We start from the raw sequence: 13,040 nt of genomic DNA, 5'->3' as shown, positions 1-13,040 counted from the left end.
CAGCCACGCTGCACTTCCCAGACTGCCGCTTTCTCCTGGAAAGTGGCACAGAAATCTGTCGGGCCACATTTCCTGATTTTTGGTTAAGAAAATATGCTTCCCATATGGTTTTAGACCATGAAAACAAAGACATAAAGAGGTTGTAAGCAGTCGGTGATGGGGTCTTGTCTCCACAGTGTGGTCTCTCCGTCCCTATTTTTTATTCTTCTCTATTAGGCCATGGAATGTGATGAGGGGCAAATTATATGCAGGGGTCATTTCTGGCCAAGAATATACACAAATTTGCGCGGCGGGTTTATTTTTGCCATGACTATTTTTTCCCCTTGCCTTCTGAGACAATCGTTCCCGGTAGATTTAGAGGCAAAAGAACTGAACTGGGAAGAGGTGTGTTTTAAAAAACAATTCATTTATTGATGGACATTTTAGGTGGAGAAAGGGTATCACTTCTAAGGTGTCGTCCAACTGTGAGACTTTAGGATTCCTTGATCTCTAGCCTGTCGCTCAGTCAAGAGGAATTTCCTGAGCTCTATGTCACTCACTCACCTATAGGCTTCCACCCTTTCGGTTGTTGGACGTGATCAGCTGGAATCTTCTTCTACCTTTACTTCTGGAGAGCGCGATAATTCTGATTTCTTATTATAAAGCTGAAAGCGAACTTCACTTTCTCTATTTTCAAAATTTGCTTCTCCCCTCAGGTACTCTACATCAGCATTTTCAAGACTGGAGAAGTTGGGCATCAGACATCCCAAGCCTTCTCCTTTTATTGGAAACTTGACATTTTTCCGCCAGGTAAGGGCTGTCTCCCACTTCCTCCCGGCATAAGATACGCTTAGCCTGGTGCAGCTTTATCCGTGAAGCTCCCATCTGGGTCGCCTACTGCTGGGGTGGTCCTTATGTGAAGGTGCTTCATGATGAGCCTTCCTCTGCTGGAATGAATTCTTATGTGGTGACAATGATGTAGAGCTTATCAAACATCAATATGTATTGATTCCTGTCATTCATTCATTCAGCCATTCACCCAAAACTGCATTCATTGAGTATCTAAATGTGCCAGGTTTTGGAATGCAGAAGAATTAGAAGTTACTACTGCCCTCGAGGGCACACATCAAATAATGGTGGACAATACCCGATGGGATATATCCCAGCACTAGATTGGGTGGCTGTCCTTCAGAGGAGAGGCAGATCATTCAGGGCTAGAATCGTCCTGGAGGACTTCCTGGAGGAAGGGGTCCTGCCAGAGCAATGGACACAAAGACAAGGACACACAAACCAGGTGAGGAGTGACAATGTGTTTGATTGCATCTGCATAAGAACCAGCACACAGCTCGATAAGCAGCCTGGACCGACTAGAAGCCAAAGATTGGGGAGCACAAGGAAATGCAGCTGTCTGACAGACAGACAGACAGACAGACAGTCAGACAGAGACTGGATTCCTGACAGTCTAGAAAGGCAAGTGAAGAACTATTCTTGTAGTATCCTCCATGAATAGGGGAGGGACAGAGAACTGGAAGATTACTCTGTAAGGGAGAGAATTTAGGTTCGGGCTGTAGAATCCAACTGTTTTCGAAGTCTCGGCGTGAAGCGGTGGAGACTTGGCCAGAGGTGGCGATGAGCATGAAAAGAGGAGGACATGGGGGGCCAAATTCGTACCTCTTCTCACTAATTAGGAGTAGAGAAGTCAAAGCAAGAGGAGTCAAACCTGCCTCTAAGGCAGGGTGACAGGGAGAATGGCATGAGCGGACAGAATAAAAGGCCGGGAAAGAAGCTGGCTCGGGGAGGCGTGTTTGATTTGCCAGAGTGACATCCAAGTGGAGATGTCCGGCAGGCATTTGTAGATACAGGGCCAAGACTCTATCTTCTAAGTCTATTTCTTTTTTCTCACATTGGGTTTTCTCAGCAACCAGATGATTTATTCTGCTGACTCATGGTGGGGGCTGTCACCGGACCCGACATCAGGAGCCAACAGATCTGGCACGTGAAGAGCCACTAAGCCAAACAAAGGCAGGAAGGACTAAATTGGGGACAATCCTGATAATGTCCCTGGCCACCCCTGCAACGGGAAAGGCTGGCCCTTGGCACCAGATAGGAAACCGTTAGCTATTTCGGTCCTTTTCCCTCTACCCTCTCAGTTTCTTCTTCCTTTCTGTTCTTCCTCTGTCCAAAACCCCTTCTCATTCCTCTGTTGCTGTTCCTCTCTTCCTACAGCTTTGAAAACACTTTCTTCTCTCATCTCCATCTCATGGGTGGCCAGTTCACAACTTTAAACCCACAGCTATCTCGTTCGGGCTTCCTGTGAGACCCTTGAAGCAAGTGCAAAGAAATCGCTAAGTGTCAAAACAGAACAACGAACCAGACAGGAAATTAAATAAGTTTCACGTCTTTCTGAGGGGGGAAACGATCGGTTGCATTCAGTTGAGTAATTAATTTCGTATTAACATTTTGAGGCAAAAAGCATAACTGTCTATAGGAGGGGAACACTGCGCTCCTGCCTCTGGATAATTTCACATATGCCCCTTTACAGCTCGTCATCCTTGTATGTGCAAACCCTGCCAAGCGCTTTCTAGAACATAGTAATTTCAGTGACTATTTTTATATTCATATACGCTCTCCTTGATACATGGCAAGCTTAGACTGTGAACGTGGATTTAATGAGAATGGGACATATTCCCAGCAAGGACATCCGGCTCTTCTACGCCCTGACTCTCACCCACCCCTTACCCACCTGCCCGTATGTATACTCCATCCCCACGAGGCAAGTCAAGCGTTTTCCACTCCCCTGCCTCCCTCCTAACCCATATATATTTGCACATATAGTTCCTTCCCGCAACCCAATGGATCTAGCGATTTGCAACCCTTTGCCGTACGGTTCCTCCACGCACACCTGCACGCATACTTCGTGCTCCGTCCTCACCACACAGTGAGTCTGGCACTTCCTGGCCCCCACCCCCACTCCGCCTCATGTGAATCTGCAGGCATACCCCTTTCCCTAAAAATGTGTCTAGTGTTTTGTCTTACATAAAGTTGCTCTAAGGTCCTTATGTTCTAAGTATGTTGATGTTAGTGAAAATTCAACTTGGATCGTAATTCAGAATTGGTGGTCATTTGGATAAACTTAGCAGAATGTTTACACATACAGTGGCTGTGAAAAGAGGCTTTGCCAGTAATAATAATAGTAATAATAATAATAATAATAATAATAATAATAATATAAACCAAATTGCAGAGGGGAATGTTAACATAGTTGAGAAAGCAAATAGTTTTCAAATATTTTAGCAGCGATTATACACAAATAGTTTAAGTACAGATGATCTCTTCTGTCCTTTATAGCAGAGCTGACTGAGACTTTCCCTTGGTGACATATATTTTTAAAGCTGTTAGTTTTATTCTACTACTCCAAAGTCCTTGAAAGCAATATCAGTTCAATGCTTTTCTGATTGTTTACGTGATTGCTTTCTCGCTGTTCCCGATTTTTTTCTGAATAAGTCTGAATGCTTGAAATTTTGTTTCATCATATTCTCACTACAGTGCTGTGTTTCCGCAGGGCTTCTGGGAAAGTCAAATGGAGCTCAGAAAGCTGTACGGACCTCTGTGTGGGTAAGAGAGAGACTCTGTTCTTCTTCCACATATTTTGAACTTTGCACGTTGAATTGACATGGACGTAAGCATAATGATTCTCAACCATATCGTTCCACACTGGTGTCTAATCAACTCAGTTTGTTCCCACATGCTTCTCCTCGACTACAGGGTGATTTTTCAGTAGCCTTTTTCCAGACCCCCCGGTGGGCGACAATGCTTTTGGGTGCAGTGAAATTTGGTTGTGCAGCCTGATGGGCTTGGGAGTCCCTTCGATCACAGGACTGTTCTCTCAGCGATGATTTTCGGAAGGGAGCGACTTGTACCTTTTGTGGGACTAGCTCTACCCAGGAGACCCACAGTTTTGGCTAAGCTCTTCTAACCACTCTTTAGTCTGCTGTGTGACCCTGCAACAATAACAAATGCAGATGTCATACTAGATGCTTTCTGTATTAGTCTGTAAGTTCCTCTATAACAAACTACTCTAAAAAGCTGCTTACTACGCAGTGACTTAATCGACACATTGTTTATGGTGTGCCTAAGGGTTGGCTGGGATTGACTGACGTAAGCTACCCTTGGCTGGGAAGCTCAGCTGGGCTTCCTGGAGCATCTGCGGGTCATCAGGGAGGTGGCTCATCTGGGCCAGGCTCAGTTGGGGCAGCTCGGCTCCTCGTATCTCTTATCCTCCTTGGAGCAGCAGGCAGGGCGGGCTCTTCTCATGGTGAAGGCAAAGGTTCGAGAGAGCAAACCCAGCAGCACAAGAACCTTTCAACTTTCTGCTGCATCACATCTGCTAACATCCTATTGGCCAAACCAAGTTAGATGGCCAAACCCAAAATCCAGACAACAGGTCATGTGGCCAAGCTTGACACTGAAGGAACAAGGAGGTGTTTTCCTCTGATGGAAGGGCAGGGAGATGGTGCCTATCTTTCATCAATAAGCAACTCTACCTCGCTCTCTAAAATCTCATTTAGCTTGCTCTTCACTTTCCATCCTTCCTTCCTTCCTTCCTTCCTTCCTTCCTTCCTTCCTTCCTTCCTTCCTTCCTTCCTTCCCTCCCTCCCTCCCTCCCTCCCTCCTTCCTTCCTTCTTTCTTTCTTTTTAGTGCATAGCTTCTTGCTTTAAGCATGATACTCAATACAGGCTTAAGGGATTGAACTGTTTACCTTTCTCTGTCTCTCCTGCTGTTCTATTGTTCTGTAAAAGTTATCCTCCAAGCTTTCTCTTTCCAATAGTTTCATTCTGCAGTTGACTTGACGCTGACCTTGGAGATGGTCCCTTATACTTTGGAGACATAGCACTGACTCAGAATGACAGTAGCTTCACCAGAATTAGAAAAAGGCCTCCCCGAGTTTGAGTTCTAGGAATCATTTCCCTTGAGTATTCCTTGTACAGATTTTCAGAGTAGAACCCCTGGGTGTTTTAAAATAATCTTAGAATCTCAGATGGAGAGTTTAAAGGGCACTGTATTAACTGGTAGGTGGCTGGTGCATGCAAGTCTGCATGTGTATGGGGGGTGGAAGAAAACGAGAAGGAGAATGAATATGAATGAGAGAAAGTAAGACAATTGGTTTCCTTGACAACGGAATGTCCAATCAACTTTTTCTCCAACTTTAACTAAGTTAACACAATTTATCCTTTTCATTTCAAGAAAACTTAAATCAAAGAGAATGATTTCAAATGAGGTTGTAGGGATAGAAATTGCAGTATTATCTCCACTCTTTGTTCCCTCCTCTAGGGAAAAGGGGAAAAATGGAAGGTGATGGCATAATTTCTTCATACAAAGCTATCAACTTTTTTTTTTGCTCTAGAAAAAAAAAAAAGACGAGCCATAGAATGCTGACTTCTTTTTGAACGTGTCCACTGCCGATTTAACAGCAACGTGGTAGTGGGGTAAAGTCCTATTTGAGCTCTGTAATCTTGATGACACTCAGTATGCTCGCTTTTTACAATGAAGGAGTTGAACTAGTTTATATTTAATGGCCTTTTTAGCCCTAAAAAATATTTCGTTACTGCTTAAAGTTTAGCAAAAATGGTTTTACTGATTGGGAATGTCAAGGGTGGACTATGTGCAATGAGACAGAGCCTTCCTTTATGAAATGATTCGGGTTAAATTACATTCGTTTTTACACTATATTTATCATTAGGAAGGATTATCAACCCCAGATTGAGCCTCTTCAAAGCTGAAATAATAGATCGGTTCGCCATTTGACAAGTGAAATCCCACATTGTTACCGCCACATGAAGGTGCACTGTGTCTTCAGATGACAGGACAGAACTGTGTGTTGAGAGAAATGTGGCCCCGAAAGCCATATATGATTATTGTTTATGCTTATTACCTGGTTATCATCATAGCCACTCAGTCAGCTCCTTGCCCATTTTCCTTCCCAGCTACTGCTATGGGGAAGATATTGTTGGAGGAGCTTTCTACCAAGAGGGGACAGCAACATTAGTGTTTATTATTATCACCACCACCACCACCACCACTACTGAGCATAAAATGTCTTTACCAAACGTCTAATTATATAGCCTGCTTTGTCAGGCTGTCTGCAAATAAAACTACACATGTTGTCTCTGCCTTTTTTGAACTTAAATATAAAGTGGATGGACCGGCATGCACACCCATACAGTTTTTATTCATAATACTTCATTAGAACTCTTTTGAATTGTATAGTAGTATCTTTGGTGACATAATATGAAGACAGCAAGGCTTTATTGCTTTAGATAACCTTAAGTCAATTAATGATTACTGGTTATCTCCTTCAGTCTGAGAATGAGCACTAAGTTGGATTTATATTCCTCCCCAAGCCCTACAAGGACAGTATCAACATAATCATCACACACTTGTGATTTAATATAAAAAGGAGAGAGATCACGCCCCCTCCAAGTTGCAACTGACTTTGTAATCCAGTAGATGACAAGCCTTTATTACGCTATTACTATTAATTATTTATACATAAAATACTTACACAGCCCCCTAAGTTCAGCTCATTGGCAGCTTCTAAAGGCTTCCATCCTTATCTCGTCTGTCTTTTAAGTGACAGCTCTATAGTTTCTCTTTTATTTAGCCTCATCCCCATTTCTTCTTGCCCTTACATCACTTCAGTCTCGATTTCTGGTCTACACTTATCTCCCCGTTGTTGAACTTTATTTTCATGCTGCCTGGTGTCCATCACCGATGCCCTTCCAATTGATTAATGCCACTTGATTCCTGTCTCCCTTCATCAAGTCAGCTTTGTTGAATGATCTCATACTCTCGTTAGAACCTTAAGTTATAAGCAGGTGAACATGTACATTATAACTCATAAAGTGCTGATGAGTATACAGAAAAAAAGTAAAACTGACTCCCACTTTGGACCCTTAACTGCTTCTCCTCAGAAGCAACCTCTGTTATCAAGTTCTCAATACTCAAATAGATAATATATGGGAGGTATTGTTCTTTGCCTTGCTTTGTTCATTCGCGATAATTGAGAAACTACCCCATTCCAGTACATTCATTCTTGCTAAATGCTATTCTTTTTAAGGATTCCCTGGTATGGATGTATCCTAATTTAAAACCCAAGTTCTCAATTGATGGACCACCTTTTACTTTTATAAACAATACTGCAGTGAATACTGTATATACATTATCGCTGTCATGTATATCTGTAGGATAAATGACTAGAAATGAAAATATTAGGTCAAAGATTATCCACATTTTTATTTTGATAAATATTACTAAATTGATCTCTTTAGGGTTTATATATTGACACTCACATAAATAAGTGTATGAGAGCACCTGGTTCTCTCACATAATTGCCATTAAAATGTGTGGTCACAATTTTAAATCTTAACCATGTGATGGTAGTTTTAATTTGCATTTCTCTAAATATGAGCAAGTTTGAGCATCTTTTCATGTTTTTAAAATCAATTGTATTTTGTTTTCTGAAGACTCCTTTGTTACTTTTCCATGGAGTTATTGATATTTTCCTAATTTATTTGTAGCTCTTTATATATAAAAGAAAATAACTCTTTATATTTATGTTGCAAATACTTTCTCCTTTTCATCATTTGTCTTTGACTTTATTATGTATTTTTTCCAAACATTCATTTTTGTGTTGAATTTAATCAATTTAAATGGTGTCTACATTTTGTATCTTATTCAGAAAGGCTTTCTTCTCCAAAAGTTTTTTTTTTAACTTCCATTTTTCTAATGTTTTTTATTTCATTAAAAAAATTTTAGATATTTGATACACCAGAAATTTATCTGAGGGTAAAGGTGGGAGTATGGATCCGCCCTTATTTTTTCCAGACAGTGGTGTTCCAACGGGGAATTCATCCTTTTCCAACGAATTTGAAATCTCACTTTTATCATTATTAGTTCCCATATGTATTTCTGACTTGTCATATGCCAGTGCCTCAGGGAATACCCTTGTTTGGATATGATCCCTATAGCACCTTCTCGTAACTAGCAGCAGTAGAGTGCTCTAAGAACATCTCCACAAATATCAGAATCTGAAGCAATCAGTCTCCCAGGGAACCGGGGGGTCCATGCATGGGAAAAATCAATTCGGCAAACAAATGAGCCTTCAGTATAAAGGACCTGCACTTAGACGCAAGGTTCATGCCCACAGGAGGTAGAGGTGTCCCATATGGCTCCAACTCGGAGCTTTTTAACACCATTTTTTATTTAAGTAGCCAGCACACATGAACAAATAGAACTTTGTCCCCTGGCAGCGAGGAGATTGAGAACTCTGGGATACATAGGGGAAAGCATGTGGCATCAGCAATGAAAACAATAAGGACATTTCAGTGCTTTTTAAAGCCCAGATTCCACGGTGCCATCCATTAGGACAGTGTGTGCTCTGGAAGTGACTAAGGTGTGAAAACTTCTCATGTTAAGTGCCCTTTGCCGTCATCTTTATGTACAGTTTAGATGAAATCGAAGAGCGGCATCGAGATGGTCTACTGTAATGCAGGCAGATGGTTATGTCATCAACGTGCGGGAGATTGGCTGGCCCGCTTCCATAGATCGAGACCTCTGGGAATTAAAAGGCTCTGATTCAACCTGTTGCATTCCTGTGTCACATGACTGCTCTCTGACATAGAAGACACACTGTGCCTGAACACATTGGACTTGAAAATGTGGCAGAGGGTAGGGCAGGATGGATACTGGGGCTGATCTGTGCAAGAAAACACGACTTGTGCTGGGCAGCTGATTGGGGAGACTGTTCTCATTTTTAAATTGGGCCGAGGCCAATAGAATGATAGATGTTGAGGCACGGCAGGAACCTTAGGTGCAAATGAAGCAAGAGTGGCAAGAGAACCTCACAGACATTGACGCTCGGGAGTTGAACGTGAAGTTTCTGTTGCTGATTTGGAGTGCGTGCCTTAGAATGAGATTCATTTGCTAAGTATTTGCCCTAAAAATGCAACTCAGTTTGAAGAGGAACTGATGAAAATGAAAACAAAGTATGATCACTGAGAAAACACAGAATCCTTGAAACTATGGAATTCTGCACAGAAATCCTAAATTATCCTAACATTTCTATGAGGCCAGACTTGGGGGAATACCTGGGTCTGCTAACTTGAGAAAAGTTTCATGAAAACGTTGAAAGCAAACCTTAGAATCACCAGTTTCAACTAATGTGAGTCTAGAACTAAAATTCATATTAGATCTGATCATTCATATGCCATTATTATTCAGAATCATTCGATGATTTAAATATCAATGTTCTCACTGGTCAAAACAGTTCAATCACTAGCATACAGCCTATAAGGGAACATTTTTAGATGCGTGTTTATTAAACTGTATTGCATTTTAGGGGTGTGTTATTTTTATAAAAGTGAATACCCTGACATATGGGCTGATTTTTTAGGAGGCCTTTAAGAATAGAAAGGATGCTATCAGCAGCAACACAATTATCACCAAGCCCGATAGGCAGAATTATCAAAGGGATAACTGTCCTCACACAGGCAGCTTGGGCCAAAAAAGGGACAGAGGGATTCTGTTAAGAGTTCCACTTTTCTTGAATGAACCCTTAATGCACTCTTCACCTTGCCTGTCCCTGTCACAGTCCCTTATTCTACCAAGGAATCTTCTATGCTTCCTTATGATTCAAGACCAGCATGCTTCTGATGTTCACCCATTTTTCTGCCCTGTCTGACTTCTTCTTTCCCCCTTTATTTCACACCACTTCCTGTCTCTCCATCCTCATTTGACCGCAACCCGAAGGTGATGGTTGCTGCATGTTTTAGTGACTGCTTCTGTCCAAGTCTTTGTGACCCACAGTCCTCAAGATCAAGCGCCTCTATTAATTCCTCTTGTTTGGGAAGAAAACCACCATATAGAGCATGGCAATTTACAAGAGAAAACTGAAGTTCAACTTCCAGTTCTAACTCTCTATCTGCCACTTGTTAGTCTAACAGATTTTGGCCAATCACTTCTCCCCCTCAGAGCCTCGGTTTTCTTAGACGTAAAATGAAGGAGTTTGGATTAGATCAGTGATGTTGACGCGTGAATTATAATCCTCAGTAAATAATATATTTTACACTGTGATCCAGTACACACACACACACACACACACACACACACACACACACCTGAAATAAAAGTTGTACAAAACAATATCTTATTTGCTATCTAAAATCCACTCTGACATAGTCTATTTTTTTCACAAAATAGAAACAAAACAGACACAAGCTGGTCACCGTTCAATAAATTGGTTTCATAACCATCAGTGAATCAAAATGAGCAATTTGAAAAGCAAAGGGCCAGTTGATATCTGAAGTCCTTTGCAGTTCCAGACAAGATGACTACAAACTAATGACTCAACCCCAACAGTTTACACTAAAAATTTTTTATAAGTTTCACTCTTGCCCCATGGTGGCTTACAATTCTGAGAAATGTCTGACAATGTCAGAAAAAGCCCACTGTTGGCGGGTGAGGTGGAGTCTGAGCTGAAACGCTGCTCCCTGAGATGAGGGCCCCCACGACCGCAGGCCCGGGCCAAGCACGCTCTGGCCAGTAGTACCTTCCATCTTCTTTAAAATCACAACTTCGAGCATTATTAAAATTATTTCTCTGCCTTAATCAGAAATTTACAAGTTAAAAAGCTTAACAAAGTATATTAGTTGACAATTTAAAACACGTCTAAGATTTTTGCACTGAGTGTAAATATCTAAGTATTCTGTGTGGACATCCTTTCTCAGACAGATATGGCCAATGACTTGCTTATTTCCAAGGAATGGGCCAGCAGAAGGAAATGGCCTACAAACTGGAAGTAGCCCCATTCCCTGGGGTGGGATAGGTATGGAAAACTGACCAGGCTGTGGGTGCCAACAGAGTAGGTTCCGGCTGATAAGCAAAGCACAATGTTTAAAGGGTAAGAAACTGACAGGTCCCCATTCGAGTAAACACTGGCCATCGTGGACAGTGCGGGAGAAAGCTGCCCACAGGGACAATGTCAGTTGGACAATAGTCAGGCACCCAGCAAAGCTGGATTCAAGAAGGTCTGTCAGTGGACATTAGGGCCCAACTATGGGGTGTTCTGAGCCCTGAGAAGAGAGTCTGGCAAGACCACAAGCAGGAGCTCAGGGAGATGGGCCCAGGGGACATTCGAATGACCTGCAGACAATCTCAGGACTGAGAGTATGATGTAAGGCCCAGGCCTCAGAAACCAGACCCAATCCTTGTTATCAGTCGGGGGACAAAAGGTCCCTCCTGGCTGGAACAGATGGAGTCTGAGGCTGCTTGAGGCTGTTCCACTTCCGGGGAAAGGCTGGGATGTAGGTGGGGGGTAAGCACCTGGCTGGGAAGAGTGGAGGGCCATGGAGGCTGGCAAGTCAGTCACAGATTTTCAGTTCTGCATTCCTTGGTGCAGTATTTCTAAAATCCACCACTATATCAGGCCCAAGGTAGAAGGAAGCTCATTTTCCATCAGTGATGACCGAATATGGATGGCATCGGTCACTTTTTATCCCCCGAACGACAGCCCTGCACAGATGTGTTCCCGAACAATAGAATGACTCATATTAAAATTGCATAAAAGCCCTATTTCTAGCTAATATTTTCAAATAATGAATTCCATATTTAATTGAATTGTACCTGCAACAAATCCAAGTTGTTCGACCCAAATGCAAAATAGATTATGTAACGTAGCCCTGAATCACTGTGGCATTTGCCAAGGCATTCTCCCATCCGGAAGTAGGTCCGGATGACACATGGCATTTATCTTCCGTGAAGAACTCTTGCACAGAGAGTCTAAGAACTGTACACATTTACCCAACGCTTCTAGCTCTTAACCCTAATTCATTGAGAATGCATACAGCATTCCTACTCTATCCAAAAAGAATCACAACCCATCTTTGATTTCATAATTTAAAAAAATCACCACTAAATTCAAAGAAGCAACGAATTCCCAACTCACATAGAGCTTAAAGTTCCTCTTTGATCACAATTTTGCGAGCAAAGAAACTTTTTCCAAACAAATTCTTGGAACTCTTAATGATTAAAAAAGAAAAAAGAAAAGAAAAGAAAAACCAGTTTTAAATCTTGTTACTCAGAGGGCAAAAGGCAAAGGTATCTAAATGTGTAAACCAAATTAACTCTAGATATATAGTATAAGTTTTTTAAAAAGCCGCAGACCATCACGGACATTTGAAATTCTACTAAATTTGGAATAAAAGTTTGTCTTTAAAAGGACCATATTCTTTCTTCCTCGGGACCTTTAAATCTTTTAAAGTTTGGGTTGTTTCTTACATCCCAATCACTCCCAGTCAGCCTTCTGTATAACACTTCCAGGGCTGTGCACACCAGGTAATTCCCTAGCAAGGCTCTGCCAGGTTTTATGATGCTTACATGCCTGAGGCAGATCACAGAAACTTAACTACTAAAATAAGTTCCCTGATTACTTGTCACATCTCAAGACCAGGCTGCTAACAACCTGTGCCCCACTTAACCCCTCAAACTGCAAGAATTTTGCGGCCTGTTCTATGAAGCTTTCCACTCTGGGCAAGGCCTTCGGTTTATGGGCGTCTTCACAGAGGCCTGACCCTCCGACAGGTTTTCTGCACTCCCCACGTTAACCACTGAGGAGACACTGTCAGTACATACTGCTATTTTTGTCTCTGCTCAAAGAGGAACTTACTAGCCTTTGCCCTGGGCCTGTGGCTGGTGGATGGCCGTCACTGCCTATCAGGTAGGCGTGGTGAGTGTGGTCTCGTGTGTCGCACACCCACCAGCACTGCTTGATATTACCCAGGCTGCAGGAGAGGTGGGCGTCCAGGGACTGATGGACACCACTGCCTTCCACGACCGGAAATCCGGGTCCTCCCAGGTGATCCCCTCCTCCATCTTCTCCTTTGCTAATGCAGTGGCTGGTACAAACATATTAACCACCCGAGAGGCAACTGTTGAATGGACCTTCCGCTTTCCTTCAAAGGTTGTCTGTAACTTCGGGTTCTTTCTCTGGCTCACTGCCAGACTA

The 13,040-nt window shown here is 42.4% G+C and overlaps 1 protein-coding gene across 3 annotated transcripts in view; it reads left to right on the top strand.

The window, feature by feature from the left end:
* The window catches only part of TBXAS1 (thromboxane A synthase 1), a 124,123-nt gene that overhangs the window by 31,267 nt on the left and 79,816 nt on the right, over positions 1-13,040 (top strand). For all 3 annotated transcript variants that reach the window (XM_036230825.1, XM_016161867.2, XM_016161870.2), the window contains exons 3-4: positions 696-789; positions 3,542-3,594. In XM_036230825.1, coding sequence (XP_036086718.1) covers positions 696-789; positions 3,542-3,594 — 147 coding nt within the window. The remainder of the gene's footprint in view (positions 1-695; positions 790-3,541; positions 3,595-13,040) is intronic.

The sequence above is a fragment of the Rousettus aegyptiacus genome, unplaced genomic scaffold (assembly GCF_014176215.1).
Source record: "Rousettus aegyptiacus isolate mRouAeg1 unplaced genomic scaffold, mRouAeg1.p scaffold_m13_p_13, whole genome shotgun sequence".
Classification (NCBI taxonomy): Eukaryota; Metazoa; Chordata; class Mammalia; order Chiroptera; family Pteropodidae; genus Rousettus; species Rousettus aegyptiacus.
This window is presented reverse-complemented; position numbering and strand designations above follow the sequence as displayed.